The following is a 27,010-nucleotide window of genomic DNA, read 5'->3' on the forward strand; positions in this document are numbered from 1 at the left end:
TAAGATGTCTGTACAGGCTCTTGCTATATCTAGTACAGTATATACCTAGTGCACTGCTGGTCTGTATACAGGTATTTGCTCTTGGAAATAGAAAGCTCATATCAACTCAACATCCTTCTAAGAAGTAAAGTGTATGTAACGCCAAAAGTGTTTTTTTTTTCTTCTTTTCTCTAGAGTGTGGAAGGGATTAGACCCCCCGTCAGGTCTTTATTTCTGTTTGTACCCCCACTTGGGAGATTCACCCTCCCTCTTTATTCTTGTGAGTAGGGATGAACCGAACACCCCCCCCGGTTCGGGTTTGCATCCAGAACTTGCGAACAGGCAAAAAATTTGTTCGAACACGCGAACATCGTTAAAGTCTATGGGACACGAAGATGAATAATCAAAAGTGCTCATTTTGAAGGCTTATATGGAAGTTATTGTCATAAATGTGTTTGGGGACCCGGGTCCTGCCCCAGGGGACATGGATCAATGCAAAAAAAGTTTTAAAAATGGACGTTTTTTCGGGAGCAGTGATTTTAATAAAGCTTAAAGTGAAACAATAAAAGTGTAATATTCCTTTAAATTTCCTATCTGGGGGGTGTCTATAGCATGCCTGTAAAGTGGCGCTTTTTTCCCGTGTATAGAACTGTCTGACAGCAAAATGACATTTCTAAAGGGAAAAAAAGTCATGAAGTAATAGCGGCTATAGTGAATTGTCTATGGGAAAAATCAAAAGTGCTACGTTTAAGGGTTAATATGCAAGTTATTGTCATAAAAAGTGTTTGGGGACCCGGGTCCTGCCCCAGGGGACATGGATCAGTGCAAAAAAAAGTTTTAAAAATGGACGTTTTTTCAGGAGCAGTGATTTTAATAATGCTTAAAGTGAAACAATAAAAGTGTAATATCCCTTTAAATTTCGTGCCTGGGGGGTGTCTATAGTATGCCTGTAAAGGGGAGCATGTTTCCCGTATTTAGAACAGTCTGACAGCAAAATGTCATTTCTAAAGGAAAAAAAGTCATTTAAAACTACTCACGGCTATTAATGAATTGTCGGTCCGACAATACACATAAAAGTTCATTGATAAAAACGGCAAGGAATTTCCCCACAGGAGAACCCGGAACCAAAATTTCAAAAAAAAAAATGCGTGGGGGTCCCCCCAAATTCCATACCAGGCCCTTCATGTCTGGTATGGATATTAAGGGGAACCCCGTGCCAAATTTTTTTTTAAAAATGGCGTGGGGGTCCCCCTCAAAATCCATACCAGACCCTTCAGGTCTGGTATGGATTTTAAGGGGAACCCCGCACCAAAATTAAAAAAAATGGCGTGGGGTTCCCCCAAAAATCCATACCAGACCCTTATCCGAGCACACAACCTGGCAGGTCGCAGGAAAAGAGGGGGGGACGAGAGAGCGCCCCCCCTGAACCGTACCAGGCCACATGCAATCAACATTGGGAGGGTGCTTTGGGGTAGCCCCCAAAGCACCTTGTCCCCATGTTGATGGGGAGAAGGGCCTCATCTTCACAACCCTTGCCCGGTGGTTGTGGGGGTCTGCGGGCCTGGGGCTTATCGGAATCTGGAAGCCCCCTTTAACATGGGGACGCCTAGATCGCGACCCCCCTTGTGTGAATTGGTAATAGGGTACAAATTTACCCCTACCATTTCACAGAAAAGTGTCAAAAAGGTTAAAAAACACAAGAGACGGTTTTTGACAAGTCCTTTATTCATTACTTCTTCTTTCATCTTCTTTCTTCTGGTCTTCCTTTGGTGTTCTTCTTCTTCCTCCATCTTCTTCTTCCCCATCTTCTTCTTCCTCCGCTCTTCTCGTCCCGCATCATCCTCCGGCTTCTTCTCCGCTCCGTCTGCACAATCTGCCTCAGTGGGAGTCTTCAGCCGTGTGACGCTTCGCTTCTTCTGACGTTTCTTATATAACGGAGGGTGGGGCCACCCGGTGACCCCGCCCTCCTCTGATGCACGGGGACTTCCCTATGACATTCCCCGTGTTGTCAGAGGGGGGCGGGGTCACCCAGTTACGTAACCGGGTGACCCCACCCCCTCTGACAACACGGAGAAAGCCATAGGGAACTCCCTGTGCGTCATAGCAGGGCAGGGTCACCGGGTGGCCCCGCCCTCCATTATATTAGAAGTGTCACAAGAACCGAAGTGTCACACTGAGGTGGATCGTGCGGACGGAGTGCAGAAGAAGCAGAAGGAAGATGTGGGACGAGAAGAGCGGAGGAAGAAGAAGATGGAGAAGAAGAAGATGGAGAATAAGAAGATGGAGGAAGAAGAAAAACACCGTAGGAAGATCAGAAGAAAGAAGATGAAAGAAGAAGAAATTAATAAAGGACTTGTCAAAAACCATCTCTTGGGTTTTTTTAATCTTTTTGACACTTTTTTTGTGAAATGGTAGGGGTACATTTATACCCCATTACCAATTCACACAGGGGGGGCAGGATCTGGGGGTCCCCTTGTTAAAGGGGGCTTCCAGATTCTGAAAAGCCCCCCGCCCGCAGACCCCCACGACCACCGGGCAAGGGTTGTGGGGATGAGGCCCTTCTCCCCATTAACATGGGGACAAGGTGCTTTGGGGGTTACCCCAAAGCACCCTCCCAATGTTGAGGACATGTGGCCTGGTATGGATCAGGAGGGGGGGGCGCTCTCTCACCCCCCTCTTTTCCTATGGCCTGCCAGGTTACGTGCTCAGATAAGGGTCTGGTATGGATTTTAAGGGGGACCCCCACGCCATTTTTTTTAAATTTTGGCACGGGGTTCCCCTTAATATCCATACCAGACCTGAAGGGCCTGGTATGGAATTTAGGGGGACCCCCACGTATTTTTTTTTAAATTTTGGTTCGGGGGTTCCCCTGTGGGGAAATCCCATGCCGTTTTTATCAATGAACTTTTATGTGTATTGTCGGACCGACAATTCATTATAGCCGCGAGTAGTTTTAAATGACTTTTTTTCCTTTACAAATGTAATTTTGCTGTCAGACTGTTCTAAACATGGGAAACATGAGCCCCTTTACAGGCATACTATAGACACCCCCCAGGTACAAAATTTAAAGGAATATTACACTTTTATTGTTTCACTTTAAGCATTATTAAAATCACTGCTCCCAAAAAAACTGCCGTTTTTAAAACTTTTTTTTGCATTGATCCATGTCCCTGGGGCAGGACCCGGGTCCCCAAACACTTTTTATGACAATAACTTGCATATAAGCCTTTAAAATTAGCACTTTTGATTTCTCCCATAGACTTTTAAAGGGTGTCCCGCGGCTTTCGAATTTGCCGTGAACACCCCAAATTGTTTGCTGTTCGGCGAACAGCCAATGTTCGAGTCAAACTCACGTTCAACCCGAACATAAAGCCCATCCCTACTTGTGAGCATTATAATACAGACTACAGGTGAGGGGAAATGGAAAATGTTGTTTTCTCTGGAACAGGAATAGAAGGGGAAATCTTCTAATGGGGAAATTGGTAGCAGGGACAACTGTCTCTCAGATTGTCTCCCGCTTCCTGTTGCGTCTCTTGGACGGGAAGTGAATGAAAATCTCCCCAAATGAATAAAAAATGTAAAAAAAAGAAAAGAAAAGCCTGAGAGGATTTTACAACTCTATTGAAAATTGAAAAAAAAAACAAAAAAAAAATCCTCTTTGCTTTAGATACAAGTATACTCCAAAGGTCCCAAGGCATTGGTTGTCCTTCACCACGTCCATCATCCAGCCATTGTTCAGACACAATCAGCTCCATTTATTTTATTATAATTCGTGTACAGAAAAAAAAGGAGAACATTATAGTAATAATCAGATCTGCACAACATTGCTTTACATTTACTACATAATAAATCAGAGTATTAGATCAGCTGGTTGTAAACAAAGTCTAGTTAGTAAACAAAGCTGCTAATTAATAATTCCATTTCCTGTGCTACACAACAGATTGAGAGGAAAACTTCATCATATTAATCTCTCAGTCCTTGTTTTCTAAATAATTATTTCAATTGTTTTATGTTAGTATAGAATATAATAAAAAAAAATGAAAGTCCAATAAAAATTCAAAAATGACCTCAGCGCTATAAAAACATATAAAAGATTAATGTAGCTCTGTATTCATTAATTTATATATTTTACCAAAAGTATTGGGACGCCTGCCTTTACATGAAGTTTAATGGCATCCCAGTCTTAGTCCATAGGGTTCAATATTGAGTTGGCCCACCCTTTGCAGCTATAGCAGCTTCATCTCCTCTGGGAAGGCCGTCCACAAGGTTTAGGAGTGTGTCTATGGGGATGTTTGACCATTCTTTCAGAAGAGCATTTGTGAGGTCAGTCACTGATGTTGGACGAGAAGGCCTACATCTCTAATTCATCCCAAAGGGGTTCTATGGGGTTGAGGTCAGGACTCTGTGCAGGCCAGTTAAGTTCCTCCACCCCAAACTCGCTCATCCAAGTCTTTATGGACCTTGCTTTGTGCACTGGTGGGCAGTCATGTTGGAACAAGAAGGGACCATCCCCAAACTGTTCCCACAAAGTTGGGAGCATGAAATTGTCCAAAATGTCTTGGTATGCTGACGCCTTAAAAGTTCCCTTCATGGGAACCAAGGGGCCAAACCCAACCCCTGAAAAACAACCCCACACCATAATCCTCCCTCCACCAAATGATTTGGACCAGTGCACAAAGAAAGGTCCATAAAGACATGGATGAGTGAGTTTGGGGTGGAGGAACTTACTTGACTTACTTGACCTCAACCCGATAGAACACCTTTGGGATGAATTAGAGCGGTGACTGCGAGCCAGGCCTTCTCATCCAACATCAGTGTCTGACCTCACAAATGTGCTTTTGGAAGAATGATCAAACATTCCCATAGAAACCCTCCTAAACCTTGTGGACGGCCTTTCCAGAAGAGTTGAAGCTGTTATAGCTGCAAAGGGTGGGCCAACTCAATATTGAACCCTACGGGCTAAGACCGGGATGTCATTAAAGTTTGTGTGCGTGTAAAGGCAGGTGTCCCAATACTTTTGGTAATGTACAGTATCTCACAAAAGTAAGTATACCTCTCAGATTTTTGTAAATATTTTCTTCTATCTTTTCATGTGACAACACTGAAGAAATGACACTTGTCTACAATGTAAAGTAGTGAGTGTACAGCTTGTATAACAGTGTAAATTTGCTGTCCCCTCAAAATAACTCAACACACAGCCATTAATGTCTAAACCGCTGGCAACAAAAGTCAGTACACCCCTAAGTGAAAATCTCCAAATTGGGCCCAAGGTGTCAATATTTTATGTGACCACCATTATTTTCCAGGACTGCCTTAACCCTCTTGGGCATGGAGTTCACCAGAGCTTCACAGGTTGCCACTGGAGTCCTCTTTCCCTCCTCCATGACAACATCATGGAGCTGGTGGATGTTAGAGACTTTGGGCTCCTCCACCTTCCGTTTGAGGATGCTCAATAGCGTTTAGGTCTGGAGACATGCTTGGCAAGTCCATCACCTTTACCCTCAGCTTCTTTAGCAAGGCAGTGGTGGTCTTGGAGATGTGTTTGGGGTGGTTATCATGTTGGAATACTGCCCTGCGGCCCAGTCTCTGAAGGGAGGGGATCATGCTCTGCTTCAGTATGTCACAGTACATGTTGGCATTCATGGTTCCCTCAATGATCTGTAGTTCCCCAGCGCCGGCAGCACTCATGCAGCCCCAGACCATGACAGTCCCACCACCATGCTTGACTGTAGACAAGACACACTTGTCTTTGTCCTCCTCACCTGGTTGCCCCCACACACGCTTGTCACCATCTGAACCAAATAAGTTTATCTTGGTCTCATCAGACCACAGGACATGGTTCCAGTAATCCATGTCCTCAGTCTGCTTGTCTTCAGCAAACTGTTTGTGGACTTTCTTGTGCATCATCTTTAGAAGAGGCTTCCTTCTGGGACGACAGCCATGCTGACCAATTTGATGCACTTTGTGGAGTATGGTCTGAGCACTGACAGGCTGACCCCCCACCCCTACAACCTCTGCAGCAATGCTGGCATCACTCATACGTCTATTTCCCAAAGACAACCTCTGGATATGATGCTGAGCACGTGACCTCAACTTCTTTGGTGGACCATGGCGAGGCCTGTTCTGAGTGGACCCTGTCCTGTTATACCGCTTTATGGTCTTGGCCACTGTGCTGCAGCTCAGTTTCAGGGTCTTGGCAATCTTCTTATAGCCTAGGCCATCTTTATGTAGAGCAAGAATTCTTTTTTTCAGATCATCAGAGAGTTCTTTGCCATGAGGTGCCATATTGAACTTCCAGTGACCAGTATGAGAGAATGAGAGCGATAACACCAAATTGAACACACCTGCTCCCCATTCACACCTGAGACCTTGTAACACTAACGAGTCACATGACACCGGGGAGGGAAAATAGCTAATGGGCCCAATTTGGACATTTTCACTTAGGGGTGTACTGACTTTTGTTGCCAGCGGTTTAGACATTAATGGCTGTGTGTTGAGTTATTTTGAGGGGACAGCAAATTTACACTGTTATACAAGCTGTACACTCACTACTTTACATTGTAGACAAGTGTCATTTCTTTTCAGTGTTGTCACATGAAAAGATAGAAGAAAAGATTTACACAAATGTTAGGGGTGTACTCACTTGTGTGAGATCCTGTATATATATTAATGAATACAGAGCTACATTAATCTATGTCTTTTATATCGTTTTATAGCTCTGAGGTCAATTAACACTAATCCTTTCACTGACACCAATGATAGGGCACGATTTCTTCCCAGGTCTGAAGGCCCACACACTGAGAGGTCACATATGTGCGTTTGGTTGGCGTGAAGAGTTTAAGGAAAAGGGACCTGCTTTCGAGGACAGTGAAGTGCGGATTTTGGACAGAGGACAACTGGTTGTCAAAAAAAAACAAAAAAAATGAGGCATCCCTCTCTTCCATTCACAGAGAGAGAAAACACGGGCTGTGACTGATCACTGTGGTAGCCAGTCAGAGGCTATCACAGCGATCAGGTGATCCAGAGTCAGGTGTTCTTGGTTCTGATCACTAGTACGGGGCCCGGCCCTCGCCGTGTTGGGTGCTCCCGGCACAAAGGGAGATGCGCAAATATGCGGCCCCATGGACAAAATCCCAGTCTAGTGGGGCCACATTTTTGTGTGAGGTCGGCGTCAAGGGGTTAAGTTATTTGCTTGCCGCCCGTCCACCATCAAATGACGGAGGGACGGTGCGGCTCTCGTTCTGGGTGGACGTCATATGATGGCACACCCGAACGGCCACGCCCGCGGGGGGGGCGCGCAGCACGGCCATCACGGTAGCGCCATGTTGCTAGGACTTGGCGCAACCCTGATCTTTGTAAAGAGCCGCGGCTTTTTAACCATGTGATCGGCTGTGTCCAATCACAGCCAGTCACATGTAAACACGGAAATGCTGGTAATCGGCTCTCATCGCCTCACACTGACAGAGTGTGTGGCAAAGAGAGTCGATCAGCGGCATCTCCTCCCAGGGGACATCCAGACATGTAATAAGGGCACTGATCATCATTGCCCTGATTACAATACAGTGCCACCAGTACCAGCAATCAGTGCCCACCAGTGCCAGCATCAGTGCCCAAAAGTGCTACCAATCAGTGCCCATTAGTGATGCCAGTCAGTGCTGCCTATCAATGACCATTATTGCTGCCCATCAATGACCATCAGTGCCACCCATAAATGCCCATCAGTGCTGCCTATCAGTGCCCACCAGTGCCGCCTATCAGTGCCCATCACTGCCACCTATCAGTGTCCACCAGTGCCACCCATCAGTGCCACCTAACAGTGACACATATCAGTGCCACCTATCAGTGCCCATAAGTGCGGCATATTAGTGCTTCCTCATCAGTGCCCATAAGTGCCGCCTCATCAGCGCCCATCAGTACAGCCTATCAGTGCCCCTCAGTGAAGGAGAAAAATTACTTATTTACAAAATTTACTGAAAGAAACTAAGAAAACCTTTTTTTTTTTTTGTAAAAAAATAAAAATCCCAGCAGTAATAAAATGCCACCAAAAGAAAGCTCTATTTGTGTGAATAAAATGATAAAAAATTTCACATGGTTACAGTGTAGCATGACCGCGCAACTGTCATTCAAAGTGTGAGAGCGCTGAAAGCTGAAAATTGGCCTGGGCGGGAAGGGGGTGAAAGTGCCCGGTAGGCAAGGGGTTAATCATGTGACTACAAATACTGGGGTATGTTCCCGACATTCATTAAAGCTGATGGAGCTACTTGGATGAGCAGCAAAATGTCTTCAACATTTCAGAACAAGCCTAGTTATATGTGACTAAATACTACTAGCTATGCTTGTCCATTTATTCACTAATTATCAGTTGTTTTGTTTTTTTTGTTTTTTTTTTTGTTTTTTTTTGCATGGGTCAAGAAAAAAAAAAAAAAATCAGTAAGTAGCCTAAGGCATAAACATACATTTTCCCACCTGTTTTCTATCTGTTCTCTAATTGGGACCCTTCGGATTGACAAATGTGTCAAAGCTGGCATCTGCTCCTTGAGACTGAATATTACTGAGGATACTAAATCTTTTAACAGTTTCTTCCATCATTTTAATTCTCTCCATGAATCCTCTCTTTCCTTCCCGCTTCTCTTTTTCGATTAGCAGCTGGATGTAGTCCACAGCAGACATTGGATTTGGCTTTAAGGCGATCTCTTGGAGTCGTTTAAGGATCCTGGCCACTTCCTGAATAAGTTTCAGGGCCTCTTCCTCTGCCTTCTTGATGTCATCCTTCAATTTTATGAGAACCTTTGATAGGGTCAGTGTCATGTTCTCCTCTTTTTCATATTTTTCTTTTACTTCTACATAACTTTTCATTTTTTTGTCAACAACAGTTTGCCAGTAAGACATTTCTGAAAAATGTGTGCTAGACTTATGTCCACACACGCGACAAGTTCCCTTGATATTAAAAACTTCACAAAAATAAACCAGGGAGTCAAAATACACAAGGCAATCTCGGTGACATGTAGAGCTGCACTCATGGCAGTTGGTTGAGTTTTCAGTCTCAGAGTCTATCTTTTTTTTTACAGTTTCTGTCACCTCAAATTTAAAATCCTTGTTGCTTTCAATAACCGTCTTGTGTTGATTCAGATTTGTATCTGTTTCTTTCAGTTCATGCTGTTTAAACATTACCTCCTCAATTTTTTGGACAAGCCCATCCAAAACTACCTCCAAAGTATGTCTTTCTGACAGAACTTTCTTCGTTAAACTTAGATCTTTACTGGCTAATCCAGGCAAAAAGTGTAAAAGAAATTTCTCAATGCTTTTCATTCCCATCTTCCATTGTATTTCATGAGCCAGGCAGCCATCGTCGTCCTCTTCATCGGGGTGGTTATTAGCATACAGCATGCTGTTATTGACCTTGAAGTACACAGGTTTTCCATCTTTAGATTTCGCACATGGAACGTCAGCCTCCATAATTGCAGAGAGAACGTTCGGTTCCCCGACTTCGGCGAAGGTTGTGAAGAAGACTATATTATCCTTGATGTCATTCCCAAAAATAGACAAAACGTTGTCAAAGATGTACGCCTGTGTTGGAGTTAACCGAGCCAAAGTAGACGGAACCACAAAACAAATCGCATCAATTTCCGTGAATTTGCATTTATAAAAAAATTCTCGTATCTTCTGCATTATTTTCTCATCCTGATCTATCCCTCTGGTATCTCCAAACCCCGGAGTGTCAATAATGGTTAAAGAGTAAGGGATTTGGAAGTGATCGTCATGGTTGACCTGGTAGATGGTGATACTCGATGTTTGGCTGTGAGCTTGACTCTTCTCACTACTCTCCTCAATTAGCTGGATCCGGTGTTCATCCTTCCAGTCCACATCAAAGATGTAGTTGATCATAGTGTTAATCAGGGTTGTTTTACCAGATCCTGTTTCACCAACCATCATGATCACTTTGTTTTTCTTATCGGCCTTTGCTGTTCCATATTCCCATATCTTCTGATTCCTCGCAAGCTCCATATTTATCTTGTAAATGGTCAGAAATCCAGCCTTGTTTTTGCTGCTCAAGTACTTGTTTAGTTTCAGTAGTAGAGACCTTTTACAATCTTCTACCATAGAAAGAGATCTTTCCTTACCTACAAAATCAACAAACAAATAATTATTGGCATCTTTATATAATCACAATAGGAAGTCACCCAATATTGATGTAGCACAACCCCCGTAGGAACTGCTGATGAATGTTTGATTTTGCACCCTGCCTCTCAACCCCAAGAACGGTCTCAACCCCTCTGGCACACCTGTATGGTAATATTAGTGTAGGACCCAGCAGTAGAGAGAAACACAGTAATGATACACCATACAGTATATTTACCGTAACCTTGGAACCCGTCACTTCTCCAGTAGTAGTAGATAGAGACTCACACTAAAGTGGATATTAAACACAACGAACAATGTGATAACTCAGAGATAATAAATGACAATAGATAACAGTCAATGTATATGTGAAACTGTGGATTCAATGACCACCATAGGGAGTATATGCAAACAGGTGTACAGTGGGACAAGTGTTCAATATTCTCCAAGACTTATATTAAACACTTTCCCACCGAAGCCTCAATTCACACACACCAAAACTGCAGTATAATGTTTCCCACATTCAATATTACAATACAATATTTAACTTGTACTCAAGGGCTCCCTCTAGGTTGTAATGCAATGTCCCAAATTCAAGGTAGAATCGTGACGCCTTGTAAAAGACGATAAAAGTTCCTTGTCTCCAGAATCTTCAGCTAGCTTATGGTTTAAACTGCCGTATTTGTAATCCAAACAGGGAAACAAATAGAAAGCAAACTGTAGAATAAATGATGCGCTGGTAACTGTGTAACTGAAGATATAGGGATCTTATAATACTTCCTCCTTATCAGTGAGTGTAATTCAGTAATGACTTTATAGCACAGGGGAAACAGACCCTGGAGTTCAGCTGTATGCAGTCTGTGGATAAGTGAGATCACTTCTGTGGGACTACAAGTCTCACCAGCAGTCTGTAGGTAACACACTCAGCTAATAGTACACTTTACTGAAATGGGAAGGTGCCCTTCTCACCAAAATAGACCCAGAGGCTGTGAGGCTCCGTCCGGGCTCTCCTCCTGATGTCTCAGTCTGACGAAAGATGGCGCCGCCACGCTGTACCTCTCCTCCGGATGGCTGGGATGCAGGAACTTCCAGACGTCCACGCACTGCACACCAATCCGCTTGTGTGGCTCGTAGGGCTGTATCCTGAAGTCCCTCAGAGGCTGGCGACCCTGCTCTGTGCCGTGCAGGCCGCAGTCTTTTGGTCACACAACACAGACCTCCCTGCTGGTTGTTGAATGGCGTCCCAAGAGGCCGAAAGATGGCCGCGCTCTCCTTTTTATCTGTTTACCCAGCAGGCTGTTCTGTGACTTGGCATTGTGGGTCAGTAGTTCCCAGACTGAGTTAAGCACATGAGTCACTTCCTCATAAACTACCAATCCCACAATGCATAACTGTTTGCTTCTGAAATAGAGAACAAGTCATGACAAAGTTTTAGAGGCCACTAGAGGGAGCCAAACCCTTACTTAAGAAACAACACATTGTTTAGCATGATAACTTTGGTCAAAACCCCTGCGTTACATACTCCCCCCACTTGAAAACTTTGGTCCCCACAGACAGTCAAAGTTCGTGACCTGTTACATGCTTTTATATACAAGCGGAAAAAAATAGGTTAATGCTCACATGACAACAAACAAGTTGCATTATCAAAGAAGAGTTTAAACTCAAACGGTTCATACCATGACACAGGGCTGACAGAGGAGCCTCCCATCAATTGTCACAAGGAGGGAGACTGTTCTGTCCACTTGTTACTGACACTGAAGTCTCCTGTATAGATGTGCCAGGGGGTGAGATGGGGTTGTCCTCCACCAAATCAGCGGTGGAAGGACCTTGCATTTCAGGAGTCCTTTTTGAAAGAAGACAAATCTCCTCGGAGCATTCACCCAGAAAGTCATAGGTTAGTCTCTTGGGTGATTGAATAACTCTCTTCGCTCTCTGTTCTTTAGGTTCTGGTGTTACAGGCACACTGGTATCGTCTTCCTTCATGGCCACTTCTTCCTCCTACACATCTACTTCAGCTTCCTGTATCTTGGTTTCTTGCATTTCAGCTTCCTGCATTTCCGCTTCAATGAAGGAAGAAGAACCCTCAGAGTCTGTTTCTAACAAGGAAGATTGGGGGTCTTCCAGATCTTCCAAAGATCTGTCCTGCGGCACAAACTTGGGGGCCTCTGGTCGGAGAACTCCACTGTCTGTCACCGTGGGATGAGGAAAAAGGGTGGTAGCAATCTCTGGTGTGAGAGATGGCCACAAACCAGTTATTCCCATCTCTTCATCTTCGCTGTCCTCATCATCTACACCAGTGGTTCTCAACCTGGGGGTTGGGACCCCCTCGGGGGTCGAATGACGATTTGCCAGGGGTCACCCAATCCTGGGCTGTTCCTGAAGCCTGCACCGCTCTCCCAGCCTTTTCGCAGACGCCCAGCAGGGCTGTCCCTGGAGCCTGTGGCCGCCCACTTAGCCTCATCGCAGCCGGCCATTCAGTTCACGGCATGGCTGGGGGGCAGAGACTAGAGGTCAGCTGACTTGTAAGGAATGTGAAGTGGGAGGGGCTGGAGGATAGAGAGAGAGATGAAAGGGAAAGAAAGGAGAACAAAGAGAGAGAGTGGTACATCCTAAAATGTACCATAAGGGATTTTAATACTGTACGAGTGGAAGGGACTCAGGGAGCGCTAAATGTCCGTGGGTTAGGGGCGCAAACTACTTGTCTTGCCTTGGGTGCTGACAACCCACACTACAAAATTTTTACTGTTAAGGGTCCCCGCAGCTTGGGAAATTTTATCAAGGGGTCACAGCACTAGAGGGGTTGAGAACCACTGATCTACACCAAGAGGCACAGTCTGAGATCTAGTCACTGGTCGGGGCCTCTGAGAGATTTTGGATGTGGACGGTGAATCTTGCTGCAGTGGTACACCGACTGCCTCCGACAGAGGCAAAAGATGATTGTGATGTCAAGTCTTTAGTGGGCCTGTGCATCCCTCTGGCTAAATCTGGTACACTGGCAGTCCTGGGAGTTGTTTGCAGATAACATAGGGCTGTGACTTCCAGCGATCAGCCAATTTGTGTTTCCCAGGTACACCTAGATTCCTCAGCAACACTCTATCACCTGGTTGTAAATCCTGTACTCGCACCCTGAGGTCGAAATTTCTTTTGTTCCTCTGTCCTTGAGCATCTGAAGCAGCTTAAGCCTTATCATAGGCAGTCTTCAGGCTTTTCCACATACCCTCTGTGGGAAGTTGCTGAGGTATGGTCCAGAGAGGTGCCGAAAACTAGATCTACTGGCAGCCGGGCCTCTCGCCCAAACATCTAACGATAAGGAGAGTATCCTGTGGCATAATTTTCAGTGCTGTTGTAAGCATGTACTATAGCCGCTATGTGCTTGCTCCAGTGTTGCTTTTGCTCTGCAGTTAAAGTTCCAAGCATTTTCAAAAGAGTTCTGTTGAATCTTTCTGGTTGGGGATCTCCTTGAAGATGGTACAGGGTGGTTCTAGATTTCTTGATGCCCAGCAAATCTAAAAGTCTCTTAATGAGGCTGCTCGCAAAGTCTCTCCCTTGATCGGAGTGGATACGCTGGGGCAGACCATAATGCACAAAGAATTTCTCTACTAAGACTTTGGCCACTGTGGATGCTTGTTGATACTTTGTGGGAAATGCCTGGGCATAACGGGTGAAATGGTCAGTTATCACCAGGATATTTCCCTGCCCACTCAGATCAGACTCAAGGCACAGAAAGTCAATGCACACCAGCTCCTGTGGTCCCTGGCTCTGGAGGTGGCCTATAGGGGCGGCTCAGTGAGGCAAAGTCTTCCTTTGGATACATTTAAGGCAAGAGTGGCAGAAGCCCTCAACTTTAGCATGCATGCGGGGCCAATAGAATCGGTCCCTCATTAGTTGAAAAGTCCTCTCGGACCCTAGATGGCCATGATGGTCATGTAGAGCAACTAACACTGTCTCCCAATGTTTTTGTGGTAGGAATAACTGCCATTTCTCTTCAGGATCTTCAGAGGGGCCCCTTCGGTAGACCACCCCTTGTTGCAGCTGCAACCAATCCCACTCTTTGTGCAGCAAGCAGGCGTCCTTCGGAGAGTTAGTGAGGAGCAGGTCAGGGCGTTGGCTCTCCAAGGCCTTTAATGCCAGGCTACAGAGGAGATCTTCCAACTGGTTCCTTTGCAGGTCCTTCTGGGAAAGCTTTGGCAGACCTTCATCCCCGACTTGGGTGATATTGCAATAACATCTAGGCACCCCAGCGGCTGACACTCCAACTTCTTCAGCCCTGGCTCCACCTTTAACTTGCTGTTCTGCTCCTTGACAAAGGGCTCTCCCCCCCTCAGGGGTCAGCTGAGTCCATTCTTCTGCGGAGCCTCGGGAACAGTGGGGTCCTTGTTCCCGACCCCTGGCCGGTACTTCAGGCTGAAGGTAAAGTCTGATAGGGCAGCCAACCATCTGTGACCCGTGGCATCCAACTTGGCTGTAGTGAGTAGGTATATGAGGGGATTATTGTCTGTCTTGATTACGAACTCTGCTCCATATAGGTAATCCTTCAGTTAATCCACTACTGCCCACTTCAAGGCCAGGAACTCGAGCTTGTGTGTGGGGTAGTTCTTCTCAGCGGGTGCCAAACTCCGACCTAACCCATCTTGGCTGGCATCTACATGTAGTTCGTACGGCTTAGCTGGATCTGCATAGGCCAAGACTGGAGCAGTTGTAAGGCCCCACTTCAGCTGCCTTAATGCCTCCTCACACTGGGCGGTCCACTGTTCCTGAATGGACTCTTAGGGCTTCCGGGGCCCTCCAGCTGGTCTTACAGGTTTAACTGAATCTGGATCATCATCTTCCCCTTTACTTTTCAATAGCTCTTCGAGTGGACGAGCAATCTTAGCAAATCCCTCGACGAATCTCCGGTAATATGAACAGAATCCCAGAAATGACCTGAGCTCGGTCACATTAGTGGGCCTCAGCCATGAGGTAACGGCTTCCAGTTTCTGAGGGTCAGTGGCCACTCCATCGGCAGACACGATATGACCAAGGTAGTTGACCGAAGGTTGATAAAACTGGCATTTTTCCATGGAGAGCTTCAAGCCTTTGTCATGGAGTCTCTTGAGGACCTTTTCCAGTCACTCTTCATGCTCCTCTAAAGTCTTGCCAAACACAATGATGTCTTCTAAGTACACCAATACCTCAATCAGGTTCATGTCAGCCACAGTCTTCTCCATCAACCTTTGAAAGGTGGCCGGGGCACCAGACAGGCCTTGAGGCATGCGATCAAATTCAAAGAATCCCACTGGGGTAATGAAAGCGGTCTTCTCTCTATCTTCAGGGTGCATGGGGATTTGGTAGTACCCGCTCTTCAAATCCAGCACGTTAAACCATTTCGCCTCTGACAGGCTCTGTAAGGCGTCTTCTATCCTTGGGGTGGTATATTGATCAGGAATGGTCCTTCGGTTTAGTGTCCTGCAGTCGATACACAACCGCAGCGACCCATTTTTCTTCCGCACCACCACTATTGGAGAAGCGTATGGACTCAGAGACTCTCGCATAACACCTGCTCTCTTCAACTCTGCCAGCTGTTCACGCAGGTCTTCCAAGTCCCCTAAAGGAATCCGTCTTACTCTTTCTCGAAATGGCTTATCCTCTTGAAGACGGATCCAGTGTTAGGCACTTTTTGCGCATCCCACATCAAAATCGCTCCAGGAGAATGCGGCCCCCCACCTTAGGAGCTGGGTCTTGGCCCTTTCCCTCCAGGCAGGTGAGAGAGGAGTATTCTTTGGATAGAACTCCTCCACAGAGATTTCATCTTCTTCTCCCCTCCTCAAATCACATGGTGACACCGGGATGGCTGGGTTTGTTTGCCCCAGCAACATCCGAGCTGGCATCTTCACAGGTGAGGCTGTTGTGTTGCAGGCCTTAACTGAGATCTTCCCGTGACTTCTCTGTAATGCCCTGGTTGAGATCACTTCTGGAATTATCTCCAACCCCATGTCTTTATCCTGACCGTCCGCTTCAAGGATGATGAAAGGGCCTGGCTGCTTCCAGTTCAGATTGACGGATGCTCTCAAACAAGCCACCTCACTGGGCTGTAACACTCTCTCACTCCGGTTCAAGCGCCAGATCTTTACTACTCCTTCAGCTGGGGCCTTCTGTTCTTGCACTAGACGCTGATATGCTTGTCTCAACATGGGGTGCACACTTGGAGTTGAAGTGCCCTTCTCTTCAGAAAGAGGTAACAGTCTTCTGACAAGGTCAGTATTAGTCCCGATGATGAGGGAACTTTTACTAGCCCCTGGTGGACGAGGGCAGACCACTGCCAAAGTATCAAATGTCTCAGCCTTCCCAGCTATAGAGGGGTTAAAGGTTAGTCTGATGGTTAGATAGCCATCATAGGGGAAGTTCTGAGTCCCAATGTCCCATATCTCCAAATCTTCTAACTTCTGTATTGGAAGGTGTTTGAGGTGCTTGTCATAAAAGTCTCTGTAGAGGAGGGTCACTTGGACCCCAGTATCCAGGAGGCCCTTGGTGTAGATTCCCTCCACCTGGATGGAGACATCAGGAGAAGGTCCCACTAACTTGGGAGGGAAGTGGCAGGCTTGGCCTGTTTGGTGGCTTGTATTTGCTCTCCTTTCTTGCAGAGGTTCTGATCCAGCTTGATCTTCTGTTGAGCTCTGGGGGTCTGGTGTGCATTGACTCTCAAATGCCGGGTAGTCCGGGTCAAAGGGAGTGGGACACTGGGTGGCTTAGGAGCAACAACAGGAGCCTTCTCTGAGGGTTTTGATCCCCCCTGTGGTCTCTCTGCGTTATTGGGTTTTCTGGAGCTAGCTAATGTAACAGGGCACCCGGTTGACTCCTTCACTGGGGCCCTCTGGAGTTTTCCGCTGCCTTCTTGGCGGATATTTTCTTCAATACTCTGGCAACTTCCACTGCAATATCTGCCAAGTCTTCTCCATTTGGGCACTGCACGATAAAATGTCCTACCTCCCCACATTGATAACATTTCCGAACTGGGGAAGGGGTCACATTTCTTCTTCCAACTGTAGAGGTGAGCCCAGCGTGTTTCATTTCTGAGAGTGACTTTTGCATATCAGTTTGGGCTTTCATCACTTGCCCAATTGTTTGTTGAATCTCACTGAAGGTTTTGTGTAAAACAGTTTGCACTTGTGCCAGTTGAGCTACGGCTTGTGCCAAAGTGTCAATGGGGTTGTAGATCCCTTACTCTGGACTGGTCTCCATTTTAGGTCCTAAATGTATGATGCCGGCCATGTTTGGGTCCTTTGGTAAGCTCAGGCCTTGGTTCCTTGGCTGTAATAAGTACCTCCTCTTCTCTGAGGGTTTTCATTAATTTAGAGTAAGTGTGGAGGTTACTCAAGCCCTGGGCCCGAAACTGTAGCACAATGGGATCCAGTGGTTGTGCACCTCTGATCATCTGAGATACTAGGTTCTTGGCTGCTACTTTGCCTTCCATTCCACCCTTCATTATGATTTGGTGTAGTATCTGATCTAGTCGCTTGACATAGTCTGATAGCTTCTCATCCTCCTTTTGATAGGTGTGAGAGAAAAGATAGAGTAATGCCCCGTACACACAATCAGAAATTCCGCCAGCAAAACTCGGATTTGAGCTTTTTGTCGGAAATTCCAACCGTGTGTACAGGGCATAACTCTGTGCAGTCTTCAATTCCCCCATAGTTCTCTCGAAGTGCTTCGAGACACTCAGAAGCGGCACAGCTGGTCTTATCTCTTTTTGGGTTCCGAATCACATCAGAAGCTGGAGCCAGCAGGCTTTCAATCAATAGCTGTCTTTCTACTGTATCGGCTACCTCCCATTCTTCAACCGCCTGGACAGCTTGATCAAACCAAGTGCAAAAATCATCCTCTCCAGAGGGGATGGGAACTCTCCCCGAGAAGAATCTTAGCTTTCGATAGTCAGCCCCAGCACAGACTGAATTGCCCTTCTGGCATTTGTTTACAAAGTCTCCCATGGCTGTAAAGGACTCTGGCCCGATCATGGCCAGAGGTCCTGAGGAGGGAGCTACTTCTTCAACCCCTTTTGCTTGGCTGTAGCTTGTTGGACCCTCATCTGGAACTTTCGGCGTGGCGGGGTCCATTCTGGTGCTTATAGGAAATATCCCGGATGAGCCCCCACATGTAGCACTACCCCCGTAGGAGCTGCTGATGAATGTTTGATTCTGCACCCTGCCTCTCAACCCCAAGAATGGTCTCAACCCCTCTGGCACACCTGTATGGTAATATTAGTGTTGGACCCAGCAGTAGAGAGAAACACAGTAATGATACACCATACAGTATATTTACCGTAACCTTGGAACCCGTCACTTCACCAGCTGTAGTAGTAGATAGAGACTCACACAGAATATCAATTAACCCCTCAGAAGGTTTACAAAAGTGGATATTAAACACAATGAACAATGTGATAACTCAGAGATAATAAATGACAATAGATAACAGGCAATGTATATGTGAAACTGTGGATTCAATGATCACCATAGGGAGTATATGACAGGTGTACAGTGGGACAAGTGTTCAATATTCTCCAAGACTTATATTAAACACTTTCCCGCTGACGCCTCAATTCACACACACCAAAACTGCAGTGTAATGTTTCCCACATTCAATAATACAATACAATATTTAATTTGTACTCAAGGGCTCCCCCTAGGTTGTAATGCAATGTCCCAAATGCAAGGTAGAACTGGCACTGTGGTTATTCTTCTTCTCTTCAGGCAAATCAGTGGTATACAAGGCACATTACTTGCTATAGGCTGCTGTCCATAAGCAGGTTCCACAGATGCAGCAGTGTCCATAGGCAGGACTCTGTTCTGTCCCTGTAGGCTGGAACACTCTCCCTAAATAAGGCCTAGCTTTCCCTCACAGGCAGTATACCTTTACCTCACTCATTCCACACACACACATGTCTCTCAAAATGGTGGCTGGGTTCTCTTTTATATGGAAGCTAACAGAAAATGGTCGACAAAATCTCGAGAGATCTTGTAACCAATCGGAACATGAGGCTTCTCCAAGATGGCTGCTGGAGACGAGTTAGAGAACAGTTAGAGCCTCAACAGGATTTCATAAAAGGTATTTCGTCAGAATGACGATCGGTCGCCGCCATCTTGCTACACTCCCCACTCCTGCACAGTAAGGATACAGTGAGAAGGGGGAAAGCGGACATCTTGTTACACCCACTGGAGTTTTGCATTTTACACTTATTTTTAACAGTAAACTGAGTTTGTATAGTGAAATACAGTAGTTAGAACTCTGTCTGACTGGTTAGATGTTAAATTTTAAAAGCAGCAGCAAGCCTGCTGATCTCACAGGTTTGCTAATCTGACAGAAGTTCGTTGCTTTTAAAATTAAACATCTAAACAAACATTCAGACGGAGTTCTAAGTACTGTATTTCACTATATATACTCACTTTACTGTTAAAAATAAGTGTGAAATGCAAAACTCCGGTGGGTGTAACAAGATATCCACTTTCCCCCTTGTCAGTGTATGCTTACTGTGGAGGAGTGTGGGGTGTAGCAAGATGGCGGAAACAAAACGTCGCTTCTGTAACACATTCTGACGGTTCGCCTAATCTGATGAAACACAGGTAAACACAAATACATTCTGAATCTAATATGGCATTTCTGCATGAGAAAGTAAGTATGATACAATTGTAGTCCCACTTCTCCTCTCAGCCAGCAAGACTGTCCTGTCACAGTTAACTGTATGTGAGGAGACACTAACAAAGACACTGAATTTCAAAAGAGCCAACTTCCCTAAACTATGAACCTTGTTAGAAGGCATGAATTGTGATAAAATCTTAGGAACAAAGAACACAGAGGAGAGATGGGTTTGATTTAAGAGCATATTAAATAAGGGCATTAGCCAATGCATCCCATTGGGTAATAAATTTAAAAGAGCGAACAAAAGTCCTGGATGGCTTAACTCCAATGTAAAAATGCATATAAAAACAAAGGAGAAGGCCTTCAAAAAATACAAGGCTGAGGGATCATCATCAGCGTTCAGACTTTATAAAGAATGCAACAAGAAATGTAAGGGTGCAATTAGGCTAAGATAGAACACGAAAGACACATAGCGGAGGAGAGCAAAAAAATCCCAAGAAATGTTTTAAATATGTAAACAGTAAAAAAGGGAGGACAGACCATATTGGCCCCATAAAGAATGAGGAAGGACATCTGGTTACAAAGGATAGGGAGATGGCGAAGGTATTGAATTTATTCTTCTCCTCAGTCTTCACGAGTGAATCGGGGGGCTTCAGTAACCAAAACTGCAGTGTTTATCCTCATGACACAACACAGGAAGCACCTCCATGGTTAACAGAAGACAGAATTAAAATTGCATATTGAGCAAGTTCTGACCAGTGGTCCATCCTCAAGACCCAGTAACCCAGTGGATGGTCTGTTGGAAAGGTTTCCGAGTCTGCTCTTGCCCCAAGATATTCCTGCACCATATAATGCAGACGCTGGCGATGGTTGCTTGAACCAATCAGACCTTGGCGCTGATGACTAAAAAATTGTCTAAAGGCATCGGTCAACCGGCCACCTTTCCCACCGCTCTGCCTCTGACTGACTGAAGCCTCAGCAACACGTTGTCCAGCACCAGGAAATTGTAACTTCCCAGGGTCTGGAAACGCATTGCACAAACCGTTCTACATGGCCTCCTGAAGATGTTTCATCCTCCTAGGGTCCTTTTGCAGGCTTTGCAGAATCAGGGAGGCTATGCAGCGTAAGTTTGCAGACGCATTCAATTGTGAGTCCTCTGGGTGACTGAGGATGACGTTGTCAGCAACTACCTCCTCCCAACCACGTACAACTCCTTGGGTTTCTGGGGACTGAAAACCATCCCTTGAAGACTGCTGCTGAGTGTTATCCTCTACATCCATGCTTACACAATCCTCCTCCTCCTCTTCTTCCTGTGTGTTTGGCGGGCCCACAGAAATGCTATCTGGATAAAGGGGGCCTTGAGAGGTAAGAAAGTCCTCCTCTTCCTCCCGCTGTTCTGCCTCAAGTGCCCTGTCCATTTTTCCACGAAGCATGTGCTCCAACAGGAAGACAAGAGGGACATTATCACTGATGCATGCATTGTCGCTGCCCCTGGCCCTGTCCTGGTGCCATACTCACACAGGTACTTATTGATGGCCCTCTGCTGCGAGTGCAGCCACTGCAGCATTGCCAACGTTGAGTTACACCTGGTGGGCATGTCATAAATGAGGCGGTTGGTGGGCAGGTTGCATTCCCTTTGAATGTCAGCCAGCTGAGCACTGGCATTGTATGACCGTCAGAAATGACCACAGACTTTTCTGGTCTGCCTCAGGAGATCCTGTAAGCCTGGGTATCTGCTCAAGAAGTGCTGTACCACCAAATTCCAAATTCAGGACGTGTACCAAACATGGGACATGGGTCAAGTGTTCCTGTTGGAGGGCGGAGAGAAGGTTGGTGCCATTGTCACATACAACTATTCCTGGCTGAAGATGGCATAGCGTCAACCACCTCTGAGCCTGCCCCTGCAGAGCTGACAGAATCTCTGCTCCAGTGTGGCTCCTGTCCTCTGAGCAGACCAACTCAACCACCGCATGGCATCTTTTTGCCTGAGTGCTTGCGTAGCCCCTAGAACGCCTACTGAGCACTGCTGGTTCCGAGGACAAATCTGCACAGAAAGAGGCCATAGAGGAAGAAGAAGAGGAGGGGGTGGAAGAGAGAGCTGTGGCAGAATGACCACTAGCATTTTGGAGGCGTGGTGGACGGAACAAGCTCAGCAACCCCGGAGCTGCCTAATAAATTACTTTAACCGCTTGCCGACCGCCTCACGCCTCACGCATGCTAATGTAAACAAGCATCTCCCCGTTCTGCCTACTGACAGTGTCACTGATCTCTGCTCCCTGTCATCGGAGCAGAGACCAGTGACATTTCACACACAGCCATGCCCCTCACAATTAGAAACGCGCCCCTAGGACACACTTAACTTACACTGCCACCTAGTGGTTAACCCCTTCACTGCCAGTGTCATTTACACAGGAATCAGTGCATTTGTATAGCACTGCTTGCTGTATAAATTATAATGGTCCCAAAAATGTGCCAAAAATGTCCGATGTGTCCACCATAATGTCGCAGTCATGATAAAAATCGTTGATCGCGGCCATAAAGAAAAAAAAATTATTAATAAAAATGCCATAAAACTATCCCCTATTTTGTAAACGCTATAACTTTTGCGCAAACCGATCAATAATCGCTTATTTCGATTTTTTTTACCAAAAATATATAGGAGAATACGTATCAGCCTAAACTGAGGAAAAAATTGTTTTTTTATATATTTTTGGGGGATATTTATTATAGCAAAAAGTAAAAAATAATGCATTTTTTTCAAAATTGTCGCTCTTTTTTTGTTTATAGCGAAAAAAATAAAAACCGCAGGGGTGATCAAATGCCACCAAAAGAACGCTCTATTTGTGGGGAAAAAAGGACGTCAATTTTGTTTGGGAGCCACATCGCATGACCGCGCAATTGTCAGTTAAAGCGACGCAGTGCCGAATCGCAAAAAGTGCTCTGGTCAGGAAGGGGGTAAATTCTTCTGGGGCTGAAGTGGTTAAAAACCTGTCTAGTGTGTTTTTTTTATTGACACTTTTTCCCCCAGGTGAATGGGTATGGGTACCCCCTACTCATTCACATAGGGTGGGGGGCCGGGATCTGGGTTCCCCCTTATTAAAGGGGGCTCCCGAATTCCGATAAGCCCTCCGCCCGCAGACCCCGACAACCAACGGCCAGGATTGTCGGGAAGAGGCCCTTGTCCTCATCAACATGGGAACAAGGTGCTTTGGGGTGGGGGGCGCAGGGCGCCCCCCTGCCCCAAAGCGTCCACCCCCCATGTTGAGGGCATGCGTCCTGGTACGGTTCAGAAGGGGGGGCGCTTGCTTGTCCCCACCCCCTTTCCTGACCGGCCAGGCTGCGTACTTAGATAAGGGCCTGGTATGGATTTTGGGGAGACCCCCATGCCGTATTTTTAGGGGGTTCCCCTTAAAATCGATACCAGACCGAAGCCGTTTTTTTATTTAAAATTTGGCGCAACGTTCCCCCTCATGATTCATACCAGACACCTGTCAGCAATGCTTGTTGCTCATCGGGAAAGGAAAAAAATGCAGTTTTCCTTTCCTGATGAGCGAGCCAGCTCAGCGCTGGCTCCCGCGATAGGGCTTGTAGGTGTCAAATCTCGCCGATAACAGCGGCGAGATTGATACAATATCGTGGTCACCTACTGTATGTCTGCAGTCTCTGACCATCTCCTGTATCCTGTCTGCAGTCTCTGATCATCTTCTGTACTACAGGAGATGATCAGAAACTGCAGACATAGTACAGGAGATGATCAGAGACTGCAGACATGATACAGGAGATGGTCAGAGACTGCAGACATGATACAGGACATGGTCAGAGAGTGAAGGCCTAGTACAGGAGATGATCAGAGACTGCGGAAATGGTACAGGAGATGGTCAGAGACTGCGGACATACTACAGGAAATGGTCAGAGAGACTGTGGACATGCTACAGGAGATGGTCAGAGACTGCAGACATAGTACAGGAGATGGTCAGAGACTGCAGACATGATACAGGAGATGATCAGAGACTGCAGACATAATACAGGAGATGATCAGAGACTGCAGACATAGTACAGGAGAAGGTAAGAGAGTGAAGGCCTAGTACAGAAGATGATCAGAGACTGCGGAAATGCTACAGGAGATGGTCAGAGACTGCGGACATACTACAGGAGGTGGTCAGAGACTGCGGACATAGTACAGGAGGTGGTCAGATCAGAGACTGCAGAAATGATACAGAGGATGGTCAGACTGCGGACATGATACAGGAGATCAGCAGGTAAATATGATATCTTTTTTATTTTTAAGAAAAAATAATACACTTTAGTATCACTTTAACAAATCCATTGAGTCTTTTGGCAGCAACTTGGATAGTAAACAGGTCAACATCACTGCAAAAATAAGAAAAGGAAGACATTCCAATCAGCAAGAAATATACTGCTTGCAGATCAGTAGATGGTTCCAGAGGGGAGAGATGATAGGGAAATCGCAGGAAGAGTTTGTGCAGCCCCCAATGTGTTAGGCACACAGTACACACACTGGATAGGTGCAGCAGGTGGGGGGGGGGGGGGGTGCCACTTCTATACACTCACCCTGCACATATATTTCAAGCATGACAGGCTGATCTCTCACCCCTGGAGCACTCCCATCCCCCCTCCTCTCCTCGCAGCAGCTCGTTTCCTGAAGCCGACTCTATGCCTCATCCCACAGATGTTAACACAGCTGCAGTGATCTGTGTGTCTCAGTTCCGTGCGGTCTCGGCGCCCGCCCGTCGGGGGCACTACGGTTGCACTGTATTGTGTAACGTGTACACCACCAGAAAAGTAGGAAGGAAGCAAAAAAAAAAAAACACTGTTTAACCACTTCAATACCAGGCACATAGACACCTTCTCGCCCAGGCCAATTTTCAGCTCTCATCGCTGTCGAAGTTTGAATGACGATTGCGCGGTCATGCTACACTGTACCCAAACAAATTTTTTATCATTTTGTTCCCACAAATAGAGCTTTTCTTTTGGTGGTATTTGATCACCTCTGTGGTTTTTTTGCGCAACAGATAAAAAAAGACCGAACATTTTGAAAAAAAACAAGTTTTTCTTTGTTTCTGTTAAAATTTTTTGTAAATAAGTAAGTTTTCTTCTTCAATGATGGGCACTGATATGGCTGCACTGATGGGCACTGATACGGCGGCACTGATGGGCACCGATGAGGTGGCACCAATGAGGTGGCACTGATGAGGTGGCACTGATGGGCACTGATGATGGGCACTGATAGGCGGCACTGATGGGCATATGATAGGTGGCACTGGTATGCGGCACTGATGGGCACTCATAGGCAGCACTGATGGGCACTCGTAGGTGACATTGATGGGTGCATATGGGTGGCACTGATGGGTACTTATGGGTGGCCCTGATAGGTGGCACTGATGGGCACTCATAGGCAGCACTGATGGGCACTCGTAGGTGACATTGATGGGTGCATATGGGTGGCACTGATGGGTACTTATGGGTGGCCCTGATAGGTGGCACTGATGGGCACTGATAGTTGGGCACTGATGGGCACAGATGGGCACTGACAGGTGTCACCGATGGCCAATGACAGGTGGCACTAATGACACTGATTGGTGGCACTAATAAAACTTATTGGTGGCATTGCTGGGCATAACTGAAACATAATGGTGCCAATCAGTGCCCATTTGTGGGCACTGATTGGCACAGATTGGGCACATTGGGCACATGTGGATGGCCATGGGGTACATACCTATACCTATTGACAGCGTGATCAGCCGTGATTGGACACGGCTGATCACATGGTAAAGAGCCTCCGCTGGAGGCTCTTTACCAAGATCGGCGGAGTCGTGTGTCAGGCTGACACACCACTCCACTGATCGCCGCGATGCGCGGGCACGCGGCGGCATGTTATCCTGCTGGATGTCATATGACGCCCAGTCAGGATAACGGAACCACTTCCTGGACGTCAATCCGCTATAGGCCTGGGCGGGAAGTGGTTAAAAAGTGACAGAAAAAGGTGTTAAAAGGCTACAAGGAAAAGCCCCAAAAAGAACCTAAAAATGCAACCCAGTAATCACCAGCAGTCAAAAAGGAAAACTTGTTCACGCTCTCCACTCAAGGTCCCCACTGTCTAGCTTCCAACCAACAGTCTGGCCTGAAACCCGGACACATGATTAAAAATCCGGACTGCCGGGGTGAATACCGGACAAGTGGCTACCCTATCAGCAAGTAATTAAAGTAGAACTATGGGCAAATCTTCTTTTCATTTTTCATTTTGGATAGAGCAAGGAGGAGTTTTCGCCATCTGTGTTCCATTGCAGAGATTTCCCTTCACTTTCCAGAGGAAATCCCTGCAAATTAGGGGAATCACTTACGGAAACTCCAAGTCACCAGAACTAGTGTCCCCAATGGAAGATTTCCCCTCTGTCACTTTTCTGGGGACAACCCAACATTTGGTATTTTCTTTTACTTTCACTTTCAATGATAATGGTAAACAGGACAAATTCAGAGGGTGAATCTCCCTAACGGGGGGCACGGGCAGAAATAAAAATTGACAGATGTTCTTATCCCTCTCCACTCCACACTTTTGCCTTTAGATATACTTCTTTAAAAAAAATCCTTTGTTACTGAGGATATAAAATGTTACAGTTTTCACATTGGACCCAAATAAAGGGAAATCACCAACAATGTGACTAATGAAGACTCCACTCTGTTGTTGATGTCTTCACTGGCCGTGAATCTCCCATAATTTCACCCTACAATCCCCCCCTGATTATAATAATATGTAATCATACCCGTCCCTGGAGCACCAGCCATGGTCTCTCTCTGTGTTGTGTTTGCTCCCTCCAGAGTCCGGGCTCCTCTCTTATATACTCTTCACTCTCTTTCGTATTTCCTTCCTCTTGACTTCCTACGCTGAATATTCCACCCTGAACTTGCACATCTCCCTCCAGATAACAAACTCTGCAAACAATATAAAGAATCCTGTATTGGGGGCTGGGCTCAGAGGCATCTCTAGGAAATAATTTCTTTTATTTGCTGGTGTTAAATGAGAGATACAGTGAGAGTTGAGTATGTATAAAATAGTGCCAACATCCTTGATCAAAACAAGAACTGAAAAGTGCAAAATCTGGGGCAGCTCTCAGAGATTTTGCACTTTTCAGTTTTAGCCCCTGACGTTCCATCCCAGTGCCAATTTCGGTTTTTCGGCGGTTGTCCGGAGCAATCAGATCTAACAGCTTACTCAGACCCTCTGTAACGGGGGGGTCATGAGTTTCTGGTAAGTGGCCAATCACTCTGTATGTGGTGGTGGACC

General features: G+C 46.1%; 1 protein-coding gene across 3 annotated transcripts in view; it reads right to left on the reverse strand.

Moving 5' to 3' along the window:
* Positions 1-26,621, reverse strand: part of LOC141145653 (uncharacterized) — a 37,838-nt gene extending 11,217 nt beyond the window's left edge. The window contains exons 1-3 of one of the 3 annotated variants that reach the window (XR_012244584.1): positions 26,490-26,621; positions 7,790-10,100; positions 4,946-7,730 (exon numbers count right to left, since the gene is read on the reverse strand). Coding sequence is in view for 2 of the 3 variants with exons in the window: in XM_073632489.1 (XP_073488590.1) it covers positions 8,464-10,100; positions 26,490-26,511 (1,659 nt within the window). In the remaining variant the exon portion in view is untranslated. Of the gene's footprint in view, positions 1-4,945; positions 10,101-26,489 lie in introns of those variants that run through there. The other 2 variants (XM_073632489.1, XM_073632488.1) reach the window with 2 other exon arrangements.
* Between the last annotated feature and the right edge of the window lie 389 nt (positions 26,622-27,010).

This window comes from Aquarana catesbeiana, linkage group LG05, assembly GCF_042186555.1.
Source record: "Aquarana catesbeiana isolate 2022-GZ linkage group LG05, ASM4218655v1, whole genome shotgun sequence".
NCBI lineage: Eukaryota > Metazoa > Chordata > Amphibia > Anura > Ranidae > Aquarana > Aquarana catesbeiana.